The following is an 18,532-nucleotide window of genomic DNA, read 5'->3' on the forward strand; positions in this document are numbered from 1 at the left end:
CACACACACATGCACAAACGTGACACACACACACACACACATAAACACGCACTGTGTGCTACTACGCTAACTCTGATAAAAAGCATGAAAGGAAGACTCAACATTCTATTATAATTATGTGTTTGTGTACATCAGTGTCTGTTTGGTGTCTTGGCCTGAAGAGATTTGCTCTGATTTATTTTCTAATTTCCCATGTTTTCATTTATTGTATTTCATTAATAGCCGTCTTCCATTTTTCGATCATTTCACCTTTGTCACTTTAAATCAGAGGTTTCAGGGGTTTAAACCTGGACCTTCTCTGCACTAGTGCAATCTAATCTAATCTGGAAGCTAATCTCCCCTCATTAACTTGATGTCAACATGTGATTCATTTCAATTGAATTCTTTAATTTCCATATTTAAGTGACTCTTTTAAATGTGAGAAAACATCAGACGGTCAGACCCAAGACTTTAGGTTAGAGGACAATGCGATATTTCATCAGTGATGATATTTAAAGGCATATATGGCCCTGCTGGCTTCACAGTTACACTTAAATTAATTTTACTTAAAAATTAATTACATGCCGTGAAGCACCCCGCCAGCTTTTAGCCTGGCTGTTTGTTAATCTGAATGAATCGTGAACTGATCCAGGCCCACGTGTCACCATATGAGTCAGTTGCATTTGTGCACACTTGACATATCAAGGAATATAAGATAAATGGTTTCCATTTCATTTATAGCAGCAAAATTACTTGAATTGTGCCTTAACCCTTTTGACAACTAAGCCTTAAAATGATTGCCTGGCATTTTTTTTTTGCTTATTTTAACCATAAAAGGACCAGAGAATGTCCTGAAACTAAGTGCTTTTGTCAATTTTTCCAGAATAACTTCCAATATCTGGCAGTTATTTACAGTTTACTGCGTGTTTAAATACCTTTAGAACACACATAAAACATGTTTACAATAACATTTGTTTGAGTTTTTGTCTCAATGTCCAAAAACAGGTCAAAAAAATGGAAACTTATGTTTCAAATCTTTCCTCTCTGGCAACAAAGACGCCGATTTGCCGGCTTCCAGAATGAAATAGTGGTAATAACCACATGTTGGCTTTGACGTGCAACTTCTCAGCTTTCAGAAACCGTTGGAGTTTCTCCGAAAGCACAAACAGGTTGCGTAATTACAGAAATGCAAAGTGTTGCTTGTGTCGTCTGCGATACGCTCTGTGTTACAGGGTTAAATGTTTTATGAGGAAAACACTTCATATAGAAGGGTTAAAAAAGCCATACATTCAACACAGGGTTTTTGAATGTATGTAATGTTTATATGCAAAGCCTCAAGTCACAGAAACACAAAGACAGATGCACCTAATATGTGTCTCCTGTTCATTCTATAGTAATTTTTATTCCATCACTGGACACCAGGTTTTTGTATTGGAATGTACACTATAGTGATAGAATGATAAAGTGCACAGCAAGAGGGTGCACTGTGTGTAACTGTGAGGGTTGTTCAGGTGAACACCTGTATGTACCAGAGCGTGAATGTATGAATGCTGCACGTGTGTGTATATGCCTCCATGCAAGGGTGGAAGCATAGATGTACAACATTCATGAGTTTGTGAGCACGGGGGCGTATATGCCTGTGGAGGTCATACATACACACCCATGACGGATGCTGAGGTCATCCGTCACTCCTCTGAATGGGATTTGCGCACAATAAACTTGTAGCTGAGCCCAGCAATGGAGATGGAGTGTGCTGTCAGCTGGCCAGGATTTATAGAGGCCGATTCAGCTGATGGGTGCTGGGAAAAGCTATCTGATAAAAGGTGATTAATTGCCCTTACATTTCGCTTTATATCCTGCTTTACCTCCTCTCCAAAATAGATTAAATGGAGTCATAATTATTCCAGAAGGAATCTTAATCCCGTGCACTTTTGCTTACAGGTGAGAATTTTTCATCTTTTTTTTTTTTTTTTTTTGTTTTAATAGGATGGAGGTGAAAGATGAGAGGAGGCAGAGAATTAGGCGCACGTGGAATAATTGCAGCATCTATAAAGTGGAGATCCGGATGTGGAGTGTATCATCAATGAATGCCAGTGTGGACCTAAGTCGCCAGAAAAAATTACACATAATGAGAAGAAAGTATGAACAAAAGGGAAAAATCCAGAGGGCAGAGAGGTAACCCCACCTCCCCCCCCCTCCTTCTACCTCATCTCTCGCTCCTCCTGGGAAGAAAGGGGGAGGCATATGGTGTCGTTGAGACTTGGCAAACTTTAGTGGTGCATTTAAGAGCATCATGTGTTCTTCTGCTTCTGTTGTGAGTGTGTGTTTAATATTTCCACTCACTTCTCCTTCTACCCATTAAAGACCCGTGTCTTGCCAAAGGAAAGTTGTATTAAGTATTTAAAGGAAAACGTAACCATCGATACAAGTTTTTTTATGCACATTAAATGTTAAAATGTCCTTTTTATTTTGTTTTGTTTTTGCAATTTTCACAAAAACACATAGATATTGAGAAAAACTCTGTATAAATAATGTGTGGGGAATTAGATACAGTACAGCCTAAGATTCCAAGAAGCATTGGACGTCTGAGTGTGACGGTTTCCGAGTCTAATTCAAAGGACACACTCTCATAATCAAAACAACCAGGCTCATAATTAAATATAAAAGATATAAAATAGAAGGAAACAGGTGCTAAGGAAGAAAAGAGTAGCAAGATATCCTCTCTGAAACAGAAAATGAACCGGCCTCCCTATAAATGTGCCGCTGCTCTGTGGGTTTGAACATATAGGTCAGGAGGGGTTGGAGGAGGTTAATGAGCCAAAGAGACACTTACAGTATTCTGCTAAAATGGCCGGATTATTACTTTTTAAGTATGTAAATTGAATTTCAGTTTAGGAGGGCGGAGAACGAGCGCCAATAAAAATGTACGCTAGTGTTAAACTAGCAAGGGTAACAGTGGCGTTACACGGTATTGATATGTGCCGTTGGACAGATGGAGCGGTTTTTTGTTTTATATGTACCTGTGAGGACGAGCACACACACACACGCACAAAGACACGGACACACACGTACATCATGCACAACATTTGGATTTTTGGAGAATGCAGAGTGCCTTAGCTTTGAGATAAAATTGAATTTTCTTCTCAAATGGGATATTATTAATGTATAATGTGCTTTTATGCACTTATACATGTTTAAACATGTTAAACCGATACATCTGTAGACTCTATGTGATCTATTTCAGGGTGGATCCAATGCACAAGATGGACGCTCACAAAAATGTCTCCACACGTCACATGGACGTAAAAATATAAATGATAATGTATGAATTTAACAATGGAGCAGTGAAGAATCTTAAATGCAGAATGTTTTATATTTCTGTTTTCTGCGTTTTTCTTTACCTGCATAAAATTCAGGACCATATACAGCTCCAACCACTGGATTCAGCTTCCAGCCTGCACAGGAGACACACACACACACACACACACATACACACACACACACACACACACACACACAAACAAACAAGGAGGGTGTTAGCATTTGTCCATAAAGCTGTGCATCATGATATTAATCCATCCAATAATAAGACGTTATAATGTCCACCTTCAATTTGTTTCGGCAAAGTGATGAATTTGAATGTGTCACACACACTTTTTTTGGTGTAGTTCCTCCTACACACTATATGTATGCGTGTGTGTGTGTGTGTGTGTTTACATTTGGTGCCTGATGACAGTGACAAATGGAAAACCCTTCAGGGCTTATTCTATGTCTCTGCGTCCCCAAACAGGAATTGCACATGTGTGTCTGTGTGTGTATGTATGTGTGTTTGGCCATTTAATTCCCTCCCTTGTTCGTCCGTCCCCTCCCTCCCTCCCTCCCTCCCCTTCTCTTACTTTCCACAGTCCTCATCATTCTCTCCCTCTCTTCCTCCATCATTCTCCCATTCCGTCCACATGAATGAGTGTCTGTAGAAATAGCCTAAAGGGCCTTCCCTCTCCCTCTTTACAAATGTCCGCTGGCTCTTTTTATTGGCTCTTTTCATTCACCCATTCACTCTCTCGCCCCGTGGACCAAATTCTCCTCGTCCTTCTCTGAATCCTCTCTTCCATCCTCCGATCTCTCGCTGCTGCCCTTTTCCCTTCACCCGAGAAAGAAAACATTTCCCTTTTGCTATTTGCCTGATATTTCAAACCAAATCGACCGCCTCTTTGACAAATATTGATTTTATTAATCAGATGTGAACAACTCTTTTTGTGTGTGTGTGTGTGTGTGTGTGTGTGTGAAGACAGAATCATCTGCTGCCTGCCTTACATTTACAGCTTTTTGCTTTCTTTGCCATTCGCGGTGCCAGCCCAAATAGCTAGAATTGGATCATAATGATTTACTTCTTCTCATAAACGCAGCCGTAAGATCCGACGCTCGGTAATGAAGCCAGGTCTGATACTGCCAGTGAAAATGATGGGGGAGAAAACTACAGAGTGGGGACCAGTGGTCGCCGTCCAGTTAATAAATCTCGAGTCCAAGTCGAGTCTGGAGCCTCCAGTGTTCGAGTCTCTGTTTCCGCTCACAGCGTTAACTTAGAGATACAGCAGCGTTAATAAAGCAATATTTGACTTATACGTCCGAATCCTCATCTTTATTTTTTCTGGTCTGAACATTCAAGTCAGAGTCAAAGTGCAGGTCTGCGTAATCCCTGCTCTATTCCACGTCACGAGCTCTCGCTCTCGAGTACATTAACAGTCGCGGGGTACAGTACAGGAAAAGCAGAAAACACGAGGACACGGATCAATATCTGTGAGATAAATGAAAGGAAAGCAGCAATTACAAAGATATTTAAAGAGATGAAAGTAAATGTGGAAAGTCTCACCGTTTGTGTAAGGGTTCGCCACCTTTTTGTTGGTCATTACTCTGGCTGTGGCATTGTTGACCTGTCAGCAGACAGACAGAGATTAATGTGAGGCGCACACACACATACACACACATGCAGGCACGTGCACACACACACACACACACACACACACACACAAGCAGAAACTGCAAAGTCTGAGGGGAGCCATATCTTAAACATTCTCCATGCCATGCTGGGGGTTTATTTATTTCTGCAACTGAGGCTGCATGCAGCAAATCAAACGTGAGGCACGAAAAAACAGAAACAGAAGAAACCAAGTCCTCCAACTCAAACAACCACACGCAGATACAACCTTTAGCAATGTATCATATAATAAACTGTTAAATATTACTATTATTAATAATGGGGCAGTATTATAATGCACAAAAACGAGTGGATATTAAGTTTTCAGAGGGGATTACGTCGTCATAAAAAATAAACGAGGTTATGACACCTCACATAATTTTTTGTAAAACAACCATCTTCCCAACAACATAGATAAAAAGTAACAATGAGTGTTATTTTGTGTGGGAGGACAGTCTTCATTAAAATCAATGAAAATCATGATTCGATTAAGATTAAGAAATTTGAAATGGTATTTTTTATTTCAAAATGTGATTTCTACTGTGACACAACCTACTGGAAATGTGATGGCTGCATTTTCACACACGTCCCACTTGAACAAAATCACGTTAATATTCCACTCATTTGGCCACAGCAAATGTTTCTGAGAAGACGACATAATGAGGGAAAGATTTTTTTAATGTTAAGCAAATTTGCCCCCTCTATAAAATGTCAATATGTCGGCTTTTCATTGGTTTTCCACAAAACAAATCTATTCATACAGTGACAAAAACCCTCATTGAGTCTTTTAATGGTTCTATTTAAGTCCACACTATCCACACTCACTGAGAAAGTGTGAGTTAATTATTAAAAATTCAAAAGGGGGAGGAGGATAAGACACTCAAAAATGGATGATGACATCAAAATATGACATTCGCCTCTTTGATTTGAGGGGCAACGCGTTCTCTTCCCTGATTGATATTTCTAATTAAGGGACGATTCGCTCAAATCGAAACCCACTGCACCGCAACACAGAGACAAAACACAAACGTGTGACAAAACCCATCAAAACCAAAGCAGACGTCACTGCAACACACTCACTGAATAGATCTGTCTTTTTTTTCCTCTTTGTCACACACACTTACGGATCAGGGTTCGGCATGCAGTGTTCAAGGTGCAGCAGGCAGGTGGGAGAGAAGGAATGGGTGTAGGAAGAGAGAGAGGGAGAGGGGAAGGGGGGGGGAGCACTGCAGAGAACGTCAGGCAGGAGTCACAGAGAGGAGGAGGAGGAGGAGGAGGGGGGGAGAGACAGGAAAAGGAAGGCACCTCTATTTTCCGTCCTTCTACGATTGTACCGTTTAGTTTCTCCCGTGCACGATCGGCATCTGCACTTGTTTCAAATGTTACAAACCCAAAGCCCTGCAGTGGCCAGGAGGTGGGGGTTGAAAATCAAGCCACGAAAAAAAGGGAAGGAGGTTCCAGAAATTAAATAATGGAAGGAAACGGGGGGGCGGAGGGGGAAGTGGGAGAGGAAGAGAGAAGAAGAAAGCACAGATGAGAGCGCTGCAGGTCAGGAAAGGAGGTCTAGCTCTAGTAGCAGAGGCCAGAGAGAACATCAGGCTGTTAGACAAACATGAGAAACAGAGAGCTGGAGTTATACACTCAGGAGAGCTGGCAAACAAGGCGTCAGAACCACAGACAAGATCATTCATTATACAAACACATCAAACACATACAGTTCTGTATAGAGGCCACATTAAAGAACCGCTTCACCCATGTTTTCATTGTTTTAGATAAATGTGTTTCTTGATCTTCGGACCGGTGGATCTGAGATGCACGTCTCATTCCCACAACAGCAGAGAGAGTTGGGATTGAAAAAGTCGACCACAAAGTGACTCGTCACTGTGTTTCTGACATCTTTTATTCCAATTGAATCCAACTCTGCAATAGAATGTGAATTAAACAAACGCAGCAGCATCGTCAGTGCTTCACGTTTATTCTTCATTTGAAAAAAAAAAGGGTGAAACAGCCCTTTAAGTGCTGACTTACTGCTAATCCTCCACCCATGTCAAAGTCAAAAATAAAACGAGACGTATACTGTACATGTATAGTGTGCATGAAACATATCAGATGATCCCAGTTTGTATGTGTGTGCTCTTCCTGGCTGCAGACTCTGCTGCACATGCACTTTCACAAACAACTGGACGCGCAGTAAACTGCATTAGTGGCTGAAATGTAAGCCTCTGCACGCACACGCAAACGCGTTTAGGAGGCGCATATGTTTGGGTGTATATGTATCTGCTGTATGACGTACAGTTTCTCTGCTGGTGAGCGAGGGGGGGGGAGGGGGGAGCACATAAGTGTCATACGATTACAATCTCGGCGGGATCGGTCGGCCGTGACTCTCTGTGGCCCCAGGACGCAGCTCGCTCATGACACCCCTGTCTGCATCGCAGGCCTGGAGACGCAGCTCACTCACGGAGCCCACACGAGGGTAAAACATGCCTCCAAACCCTCGACGACACAGCCTGACCTATCTACGTCAGTGAGCTTAAAGTAGGCAGAGAGTAAGAGCTGGCTATTAGTGATCGCTGTCTGGCTAAAGGGTTGCATTATAGTTGAACTTAAAGCAAGAATTCTCACTTTATGAACGTACCAGAGCCACTTAGAGCCTATTTACATAATGTCAGTTATGTTGGTTTTAATGGATTTCGTATAGAGGTAGAGCGTTTAACCCTTTTGCCAGAAAACTGGCAACAAATGCAATCATTTTGAAGATCAGCGTCGGCCGTACAGAAAAATCTTTATTAGTTGACTTCTAATGTTGCATATTTTGAGCACTTATATAAAAAAACATGCATTTTTTTCATTAGCGGTACAACTAACATGTAAAAAATACTTTTATATTACATTTTTTTTTTTTATTCCATTCTCCAGACTGCAAGAAGTTTTGGAATCAGGGATGAATAAAGTTTTAAACTCGCTGTGTATACGGTGTTCTTCCCGCGTTTCAACCAACGGGAGTCAAGCTTATAAGGTACATGGGCCTTATTCATTTACTGCCATTATCATGAGTCTACACCTGGCATTAGAATGTGTCTTCACATGTCTGCGGTGATCACGTGTGATTGGGTTTTCGCCGCGTTCCCCCAGATCATGCTTCATCAAAAGCCGGGCCGTCCTACAACGCTCACAGCCGCGATGATTTATGTCTCTCCCGACGTAGCCACAAACCCGCTTTGCTGCTACGTCCCGGTGTCTGTCCCGCTTACCTACTGTAAGCCATTAAGATGAGAATTATTAGCATATATAGATGGTGATAAATCAAAATGAAACACTGTCACCAAAGTGTCTTTGCAAGCTGTTGTTATGTAGACTAAGCCTCCAGAGCGGCTCCAGTGCACACACTTACATGAACAAGGTTGTTCATTCAAGTGTGTGGGTGAACAACATCCCTCCAAAACATATTTCCTCATTTGTTCTGATAAAAGTGGGCGCGGAGCACGTTTTAATATGTTGCTCTGCGCGTCCTATAGGTGCCGAGTTAGTCTGTAGTCCTCGTCACATCGTGTGTAAAACACATGTGACACCGGTGTGGAGCAGTGGAAGCGTCACGTTTATTATCTACTTTATTTAGATTATGGATTTCATTTGGCTATTTGTCAGAAACACGTGAAGACGCAGTCATTTATCCGGCTCTTTGAAATAAGCACAAAACAATCTCCTTACTTGCCTGCAGTACTGGAGCCTTTTTACTGAGGAGGTGTTTTTTTTTTTTGCCCAATACCACCAGAGATTACCAGACAGTAAAAACCGTCTGAGCAGAACTGTTCAATCCTAAACATCCTGTTCATGTAGTCTGAAGGGGGCACACGTGCTGTCTGCTCTTCCACAAGAAAACAAACCTATAATTTACTGATTTTCTTTCTTTATTTTTTTTGCAAATCTATACGACAAAGATTTAGTGATGTATTAAACATTAATTAACCTTCAGAAATGTGTTAGCTGATAAAGAGACAAGTGATTACATACATAAAAACCTGCAAAAAAAAACCCTGCAACCTCCAATTTTAAATAGAAACTTTACTACCAGGGAGTTAAAATTGTAACCACAAACAACAACATTAATTGGCTGCAGAACAGTAAATGTTAACATGTGCATGTTTCATGCAAAATTACGCCATTCTGTGTTTTTCAGATCCTCTTGAAATTTAAAACTTAAATTTAAATTGGGTAGAGCACATAAGCATATTGTAAATGCTTACTTTTTAGCACCATAACCAGGCACGACAGTGTGTGTGTGTGTGTGTTTGCAGATTGTGTGAATCCCAATGTCAGCGTTAAGATAAGTGGGAGCGATTCACTGTATGTCACAATATATGACAGTTCGGTCAGGTGTAAAAGCTGCCTGGAGGCAAGTGTCACTGATAGGTCCATAATTACTATTAGACAGAGGGGAAGGGAGCTGTGAAGACAGTGAGGGGAGTGGAGCACTACAAGGGAATTGAAGGCCCGAGGACAAATACAGTCAGCTCGAAAATGTGTGTTTGAGCGAGTGTTCATGAATATATGGTTATGGTACACTTACCTTGGAGCCTCGCTCGTTAAAAATAATCTCCACGTCTAAAATCTTGCCAAATTGCTGCAGAGGACAGGGAGGGAAAATGAGGGCAGGGGATTGGGGGGAGGAGGGGGGGGGGGGGGGGGGGGGGGCAGAGAGAGGAAGGCAATAATTAGAACATGGTACCTGGACTGTTATCTCCTACTCTGGAATAATAACAATAATAAAAAAAAAAAACCTTCAGTAATCCTGGCCTTAAAAAGCAATACACAGCTTGACAATGGAAACACCCTCCCCCTCACTGCTAAAAAGGTCACGCAGTCAATGCTCCAAATTAACAAACTCCTCTTCACCCTACAATGAGATTAATAAAATATCCATTTACGCTTAATGCTGTTTAATGCTGTGTTTGCTCTGTTGTGGTAATAAAGATGTGCGTGCGTGTGTGTGTGTGCGTGTGTGTGCGTGCGTGTACTGGGCACCGGGGCTACGCAGTGTTAATGAACATTACGATGGTGGATGCAGACGCTATAGCGGTGCGATGCCTCAGCATGCACCGCTGATCTTAATGATGCCCATCATCTTGCTAATCCTCTCCCTCTTCAAAAAAAAAGAAAAAAGGAAGAAGGAGAGAGAGAGAGAGAGAGAGAGAGAGAGAGAGAGAGAGAGAGAGAGAGAGAGAGCAACATGGGATATTTCTCGTGGAGGCAAAAGACCTCTCATTTAGAACAGGAAATGGGGTGTGTGAGGTAAGGGTCAGAAAGAGAGAGCGCTAAGAGATAGTCTGTGATACATTTTTCTTCCTCTGCCTCCATCTTGTCCTCTCCCTTGTGTCCTCTTCTGTTACACCAACTGTCCTCCTTTACAACATCCATTCTCTTCCTCTTTTCCTCCTGTCCGGCAGCTCCATTTTGCAACATCCTTTGTCCAATATAGTCGCTGCAAATCTCAACCTTTTCTCTCTCAATTTATTTCCAAACTGTTCAACCTGAGCTGTCCCTTTGAATGTGCTCATTTCCAATCCTGTCCGTCCTGGTCTCTCCCAGCTCTGCCTCCTGTCTTTTAGCCGGTGCCACTGTCTCCGAGTCATACATCACAGCAGGTCTCACTAACGCGTTTTGCTGCCATCCGTCTGTCACACATCACCCCTGACACTCGACTCCACCCACTCCACCCGGCTTGCACTCTCTTCTTCACCTCTCCTGTGAACTGTCCATTGCTTTGGATGTTTGACCCCAGGTATTAATCCACTTTGCTACGTCTACTCATGTCATTGCCACTGTCATTCACACAGAGGTACACTGTCTTACTCCTACTAACCTTCATTCCTCTTCTGTCACTCCAACTCTGTCACTCCATCTGCACAAATCCTCACCGTCTCACTGTCCTCATATATGTCCTGCACCACCCTTCCATATTTCTGACACTCCCGACTTACTCGTACAACACCACAGTTCCTCTCTCTTGGCCCCCGACCATAAGCTTTCTCTCAATCCACAAAGACAAAGTTCTCCATCAGCACTCTCAAAGCAAACGTCACATCTGTGGTACTCTTTCTTGATCTTCACGTCTTTCCTTGACCAAACTTCAACAACTCTTTCCCCACATCTTCATGGTGTAGCTGATCACACTAAAACCTCTGTAAATACCATTTTCTCACCCAAAAGGTCAACTTATTTCTCTCCTTGACATCCCCATACCTCCACAGGTACGTCATCTGGACCAACGGCCTTTCCATCCTCCTCATAGATGCCCTCACTTCCTCCGTACTGATCCTTTGTGCTTCCTGAGGCACCATCTCCCCTCCATCTCCCACTTTCCTCATTCATTAGCCCCTCAAAGTACTCCTTCCATCTTCTCCACACATTTATTTCCATCTCTGTCCTCAATCACTAATAATCTGCTGCACATCCTTTCCAGTTCTGTCTCTCTGTCTAGCAACCAACACAAGTCCTTCAGTCCTTCCCTGGTGTATTATACAACTCACTACAAGCCTTCTCTCTTTGCCGCATGCCTTGTGCTCCTTCCTACTTTCCTCGTCTCCCTGGCTGTCCCATTTTTTCTTCTTCTGTCATCCTCTTACTTTCTATACTCTCCTGTACTTCCTCATTTCACTACGAAGTTTCCATGTCTTTTTTCTAAGTCCAGAGGACACACACAAAACACCTTCTTGGCTGCGACCGCTTTAACTGCACTTTCCCAGTCATCTGGTAACTCCTCACTAACTCTAAGAGCCTACTGCAACTCCTGCGTGAACATTCTTCCCTTTTCAGCTTTCAACCGTTTAATCCTTGACTCTGCTCTCACTCGCTTCCTCTTCTTGGTTTCAAAGAGCTCATTTGATGCTGGTACCTGTGTGGCTGTCATACATGAGGAGTTAAAAAGCATTAAGATGCAGGTTTGTTAGGGTATGTTTTGGGATGTACAGATAATGGAGACAGTCCCAAACAGTCAGCTATGAGGACACTCATCCACTCGCTTACTGCAAGATATTTTCTTGCTGTATTCTCACATGGGCTCACTTCCAAACTTTCCAAAAGGCTGATTTTAAGAAAATTAAGTCCTTGTTCTGTCCACTCCGGCTTTGGGGTAATCATCATCACTGCACCAAGGTAAGAAGTAAAGGTCACCAAAACTTTTAAACTGCACTCTTCCCGAACAGCTAAACCTAAGTGTCTTGAGTGCACAATACATTGTCCTAGTGTCCTTTCTTTTTTTGCAAAAGAGGCTTTTTCTCTGCTGTAAATTGCATCCATGCAAACACGCACCACGTTATATCATATGTATGTATATTTAAACATACAGTACATACTGATATCATCTTAAGCATTATTTACAGAGACCGACATAAATAATGCAATATTTTGAAAAAACAGATTCTGATTAATCTTGATGAAATCCACAGATTGAGGTCAGACTACAAGATGAAGGAACCTGTGCTGCAGGTAGAGCCGAAATGAACTCGTGGCTGTGTGAACCAACCTTGCAGAACAGTATGGTAATGCTCAGCCTTGTGGTCCCACAACTAGACCTTGAATCAAGTAGTTCATTTCAATAAATAAATAAACATGGAGCAGGCAGCGGTGCAGCGGCAAGATCACATCATCAACATTAGCCCTGAAGATAAAGGTCCACCCGCAAAACACACGTCACGCCGTGTACATGATTTGTGTTTATGTACAAAATCAACGTGATAGAACATCCCACAACATATTTGTATGGTGAGCTGATTATTTGGATACTTTGATCAGAGACAAAGTGCCATGAAAAGGAAGGAAAACGGAGACACAATGCAGGTCTCCAAGATTATGCTGATGGTACCTCAACTTACAACAGGGTGAATAGCACCTCTGTCAAAGCCTATGAAACATCTGGTTTTGACAGAAAAAGAACAGTTTACTTTAATCTCCCACTCGAAGGAGGAAGCAAACTCGTGTAACACAGTTACACAGTTGGAAACTACTAAGTGGCACATACAGCGGGTTAAATGATAGAATAAGAGGCTGGACGAGGGAGATACTTGGTCCGGATAGAGTGTCCTCTACTATCAGACTACTAAATCTGTTACTGTGTGTCAACTAAAGCACTATATTGTTGTTTTGTCTTTTTTTTTTTTTTTTTTAAGTTTTCCTTTCTGAAATCTTGAAAAATTAAACAATTTATACACATTTGTATAAAATGCTATATAACATAGCAAATCGTGTTATTGTGTTATTTTAAAAGACAAAATGCTTGAATTAAAACACAAGAGTATTGGACAGAACATTTGATTCATGAGTCAATTCTTGATTTGATTTAATGGCTTGTTTCTTTGCTCTGTCTCTCTCTCTCTCTCTCTCTCTGTCTCTCTTTGTCTGTCTCCGTCTGGGTCTCTCTCTCCCAGACGAGTCCACAGCATGCTGAACAAGCTGTTTAGCTCATACACCTCTACTTTTTCTCTGCTACTCCTGTGTCCACTGGAAGCCTGCATTTGTGTGTGTGTGTACTTTGTATGTACCTCGTGTGTACTTGATAAGTGGCGACAGGTGCTGATGTCAACCATAGGAACGTGAACTCCTGTCTTGAAGATTCATGATTTGACTGGCACCATTTTTGACACTTTTGCAATTGTTAGTTCACAGACGTCACCTGCAACCAGGCTGTCAGTCACACTCAATATGTGCTGTGCTTTATCGCCTGTTTTTGCTTTAAAACTGGAACATAAATGACAACAATTGGACTACAAATGCAAGAACTGTGGAGAAATGCTAATAAAAACATTGTAAAACACTTTATATTGAACGTCTTTTCGTCATACTGTACGTGCACATGTTTTTGTGTGTATGTGTGTGTGTGAGTGCCCTTCACATCTGATCATTAAGAAACTATGTGCTGAAAAGTGCTTCTCCACGAAGGCTAATGAGCGGGATGAAAGCTACCTTTAATTGTTGTCCACAATAACTGTGTTATTTCATTAGAACTAATTACCCTGTCAGCCAGGCTGATGGTAAAGCACAGAGCAACACACACAAAAAACACACACACACACGCACACAAAGAGCCCTGGTTAACACAAATCCAATAGTCTTGATCAATGTCAATGAGCTGATGAACAAGAAACAAGGAGGTGTGTGTTTGTTTTTGTCTTCTAATGCTGTGAGCGCACTGAGGTCATCCTCTACAAAAAAAAAAAACGCCCAGCAAATTAAGGATAAACAGTAAAGTAACATTTAATTATAAGTTTATTACTTGAAAGTCCAGCGTGTACAATTCAAGCAGAATTATTTCCATTGGGCAGAAATTAAAGATCAAATAAAAAAAGTATACAATCGCCTGATTATCTGAATTTATGTTTTTCATTACGCCGGAATCAGCACTTCAACATTACAGCATTTACAGGAGAAGATTCTACATGAATGTAATGAATGTGGAATAGTTAGTTAGGGTCATCGCAGGTGAGCCCTGAAGAATGCTGGACTGCTGGAGGAGATTATCGTGTGGAGCTCTGTGTTGGTTTGAAATTGAAATCGCAACAACAAAGATCCTGGCGGCGCGTTCCCTTCCAATCATCGCTGTTTTTCTCCCTGCTCTCTTCCCTCCTCCATCTATCTCTATTTCAGTGTTTGGTGTCCAATGGGGTGTCTTAGACGATTGTTTCCATTAGTCCAAATTAGTACTGTTTTCAACAGGGGCTGAGAAGTGTTTATCAGCCTCAGTGAGCTTTCATAGATATCATTGTTCCCGCACAGATAAATGGTGCATTGTTTTTCTACACATTGTACCGATTGAGCAGGTTGAAACGCTGCTGTAATAAACCTCAGACTATCAGACGATGATTATGCGCTTGTGCTATAGCGCCATAAAGCTCCCGCGGTCAGGGCACCCTAGTTACAATTATGTCAGAAGTGATGACACTGCAAAAATGACCACTCTCTCGCATACATTCGCGGTAAACAAGCGATAAATTATATCGCTGTGCCTCTCTATTCTAAACATTATAATTATCTTAATCAATGCAAACACGCTCGCAGCACTGCGGGGACACAGCTATGGCAAAGCTCAGGTTTTCTAACTACCCACTCAGTGCAAAATGGCTCCAACTCTGCACTGATATGTAGGTGTAAATTAGCAGGTTTTTAGATTATAATTACACCTTGTCTCCTCAGAGGCAGAGCTGGTTAGAGTGGAGCCTTATGGAATAATTGGGGAGGCAAATGAGAGTGTAGCCATGAACAGGAGACATTAAAAAGAATTCCCTTGCCGGGAACACATAGGGCTACCTGGAATGCTGGAAGCCTCCAGAAGAGGTGATTAGGCAGGAGTAGGTGTCATTAAAACTCCATTAGCACAAAATCCAACCCCTGGTGCTCACCTCAAACACGCACACGTGAACACGCACACACCGTTGTATACCATACATGCGTATGCGTCACACACCCGGTGCACATGTATGTGTGCTTAGTGTCTAATGACTCATCTGGACCCCTACCATAGGGAACGTGACCGTAAGGACCCTGCTGTGGCAGGCTCGCTAAGTGCTTGCTTATTAATTAAACACAGCTGAGGCTCATGGGACTGCAGCGGTGCTGCATATCAGCTTATGAAGTTTCACTCTGTGTGGGGCTAAATGCACAGGCACCTGGGAGTGGGTTTGGATCAAGTGGCAACGGTCGCGACATCAACCGCGAGAATCTAAACTGAAGCGCATTGAAGCCTTCGAGAATTGCAATTTGGCCGGCGCCACGTTGACGTATTTAACCCGCAAGTTCAGGAGTGTAAAGAAGTTTACAGTGTAAGAGAAAACCCTACGGTGGTGACTGAGACCATTAACGCCACAGGAAAATGTTCAGCAACAAATCAAGTGAGAAGTAGAAGCTAATTTTCCCATTGACTTAAAGTTACATTCAAATAGACTTGTTTTTGAAACCAGTAGTCATCCCCTGTAATTAAATAGGTTTTTTGTGCATTTGTATGTTTAAAGTCATTTTTAAAATGTGTAATTTTACTTTTACTTAGGCATGTTTTTTTTGGATGTTATGTTTTAAATCACATGTGTTACAGAGTAAAACAATGTTGGCCTCAATTTAAAAAATACATAAATTCAAGCACTGAAAACTTTGGCAGTGAATGATGAGGACAGGTGAATGATGAAGACAGGTGAATGATGAAGACAGGTGAATGATGACAGGTGAATGAATGATGATGACAGGTGAATGATGAGGACAGGTGAATGATGAGGACAGGTGAATGACAAGGAGGGTGAATTGCCACTAATTAAGGTCCCTGAGTGAGAAAGTTAAAGCATTTGTGACCCTTGACCCATTTTGACTGATACATTATGTGTTTACATATTTTATTTTGTCAGCACTTTCATTTGTAAAGGTTTGCCTTTAATTAAAAAACAATTCATGTGAGATTTGTGTCCCCTTGTCCTTTCTGCACGACACAAGAAAGAACCCCAACCTTGTTAAAAAAGTAACTATGTAACATTTTAAACCAGCTACTTTTTTACTTAACTGCAGTACACTTTTAGACCAGTACTTTTATTTGTAAAATGTATCAAAATAGTGGTACTTTTATTGACGTATCCTAGGTAACCGGAAGACTTAAAAATAAATATATGCTCTATAGTTTAAATCCACTGAAAGACAGACCTTTTGGTTCCATGCATCAGACATTACAGCAAAGACATTTATGAAAAAAACATCAGACAAACAATGTCATGTGTGCAGACTGGAATTGCCTCCATACTGTTTGGGGAGTGTACAAATGCATATAACGCTGGATGTGTTGGTAAACGAGTATGAGCTTTCAGTCTCAGGAAATTATTTGAGGTGGAGAACGAGATTACAGATTTCAGCCATATCTAGCGAATGGGAGAATTGAATCAGTGAAGTGGTGCTGTGAATGCCAATTATCATTCTACCATTAAAACCCTCTTCCCTGGCCTGGTAATTTCCTTCCAAATGTGTTTTTCTAATTATGAATTAAACTCAAATAAGCTTGGGTAATGAACCCAGTTTTATTCCTTTCCGACGTCGCACTTTTTCCTGCCTTGTGTGTCTGTTGCCGCTGTACCCCGACAATCTGGATTTAATTCTGTGGCCTGAGCTTGGTTTCCAGAGGTGTGTGAGGGAGTATTACTGTGTATTATTGTGTAATTCACAGACAGACCTCCAGCTTGTGGCTGCATCACCTTTGATTGAACTTCTCTATATGGCTTTGTTTAATGCTCTCATATTGCTTTTCTATTACAGCTTTTGCTGAAATGACACAGAATTCCATTTGCTATAATGCCCCCGCTATTGCCTTTGTTTGCATTGTGGTGGTGCTCTCGCAGAAACGTATTGGGGGGAAATTGAGCCAGTTGCTCTCAAGTCCCATTTTGAGTCAACGGAGGAAAATGCCACTGGAGCTGATTGTGGCGACGGCAGAGTCCAGATGGAATCTCAACTGCAGTGGCGCTGGCCTGCCCACAACTATTAATCCCTGAAGCTGGACCATTAACAGGCAGGAGAAGAGAAAGCAGTGTTTCACACAAGTGGTCGTGTGTGTGTCAGAGACCTGACAGCCGGTTTCTTCCTTCCTTCAACCTGGCCACCAAACACAATATATCAAAAAAGTGCTGCACTGCTTCTCTGAAGTGACCGTTAACAGAAGAACACGGCGAGCATGGAGCGGGCACACTGGTGCATAATTGTCACCTGTGTATTATACCTGCTAGCAAAGCTGGTGGACAATAGTTCTCATCATCTCAAGTTGAAGCAGAGAAGATACTGGAAAACTGTCACCAGATAATATAACTATTATGCTAATTTACAGGTTTACTGGATAATAGGTGTACAGGTGGGGCCTGTTGGAGAGAATGTGTTTAAATTGTTGTGTATTGTTGTTACCATCCTCTTGTTGTCATTCATGTGACTGTAATGGTACCTTACATGAACAATTATGTGTTAAATATGCAAAGAAACATATCATTTCCTTAACCATATATGACTACAGTATTAGTATTAGTATTAACATGAGTGCAAATTAGGAGGAAGCTGCTTTTACTGATACCTTTAGTCCCAAATTATGATCATTCTATATTATTCCTTGACTTTATTTCCTTTATAGAACATGCAAGCAAATACACTCATAATTTAAGTCCAAAAAAAGCGGTCAGACCCTGTGTCTTTTCCCTGTGACCCCTGTGGAATCTGAACACTTGTCTCCACTAACCCTTCAATTCCCCTCCCATTTCCCCCCCAAATCGGGAGCCGCGAGGCCAGGGGAAAGCAGGCCGGCTCGCTCCCCTCCTCCTGGTACAGAGTGCCTGCAGGAACAGATGTTCCACTCGATTAGAGGAATGGAGAACGCGGGTGGTGGTGGTGTCAGAGTGGAGTAAATCTGCAGCCCTCTATTATATTAAATGCAAGTGCCAAATTTGTGTTAGTAAATCTATACTCACTCGTGTGTCTGTGCGTTTGTGCGTGTTCGCCGGTAGTGCATCATTAGTAAACACTTGAGCAGACACATGCACACACACACACAGAGAGAGAGACAGTAATTTTTCATGT

At 41.8% G+C, this 18,532-nt stretch overlaps 1 protein-coding gene across 10 annotated transcripts in view; it reads right to left on the bottom strand.

The window, feature by feature from the left end:
• Positions 1-18,532, bottom strand: part of rbfox3a (RNA binding fox-1 homolog 3a) — a 359,399-nt gene that overhangs the window by 20,583 nt on the left and 320,284 nt on the right. For 7 of the 10 annotated variants that reach the window (XM_058621175.1, XM_058621173.1, XM_058621169.1 and 4 more), the window contains 4 exons: positions 9,522-9,575; positions 6,260-6,352; positions 4,850-4,910; positions 3,381-3,434 (listed from right to left, as the gene is read on the bottom strand). In XM_058621175.1, coding sequence (XP_058477158.1) covers positions 3,381-3,434; positions 4,850-4,910; positions 6,260-6,352; positions 9,522-9,575 — 262 coding nt within the window. The remainder of the gene's footprint in view (positions 1-3,380; positions 3,435-4,849; positions 4,911-6,259; positions 6,353-9,521; positions 9,576-18,532) is intronic. The other 3 variants (XM_058621176.1, XM_058621177.1, XM_058621179.1) reach the window with 3 other exon arrangements.

Source organism: Solea solea, chromosome 21 (assembly GCF_958295425.1).
Source record: "Solea solea chromosome 21, fSolSol10.1, whole genome shotgun sequence".
Classification (NCBI taxonomy): Eukaryota; Metazoa; Chordata; class Actinopteri; order Pleuronectiformes; family Soleidae; genus Solea; species Solea solea.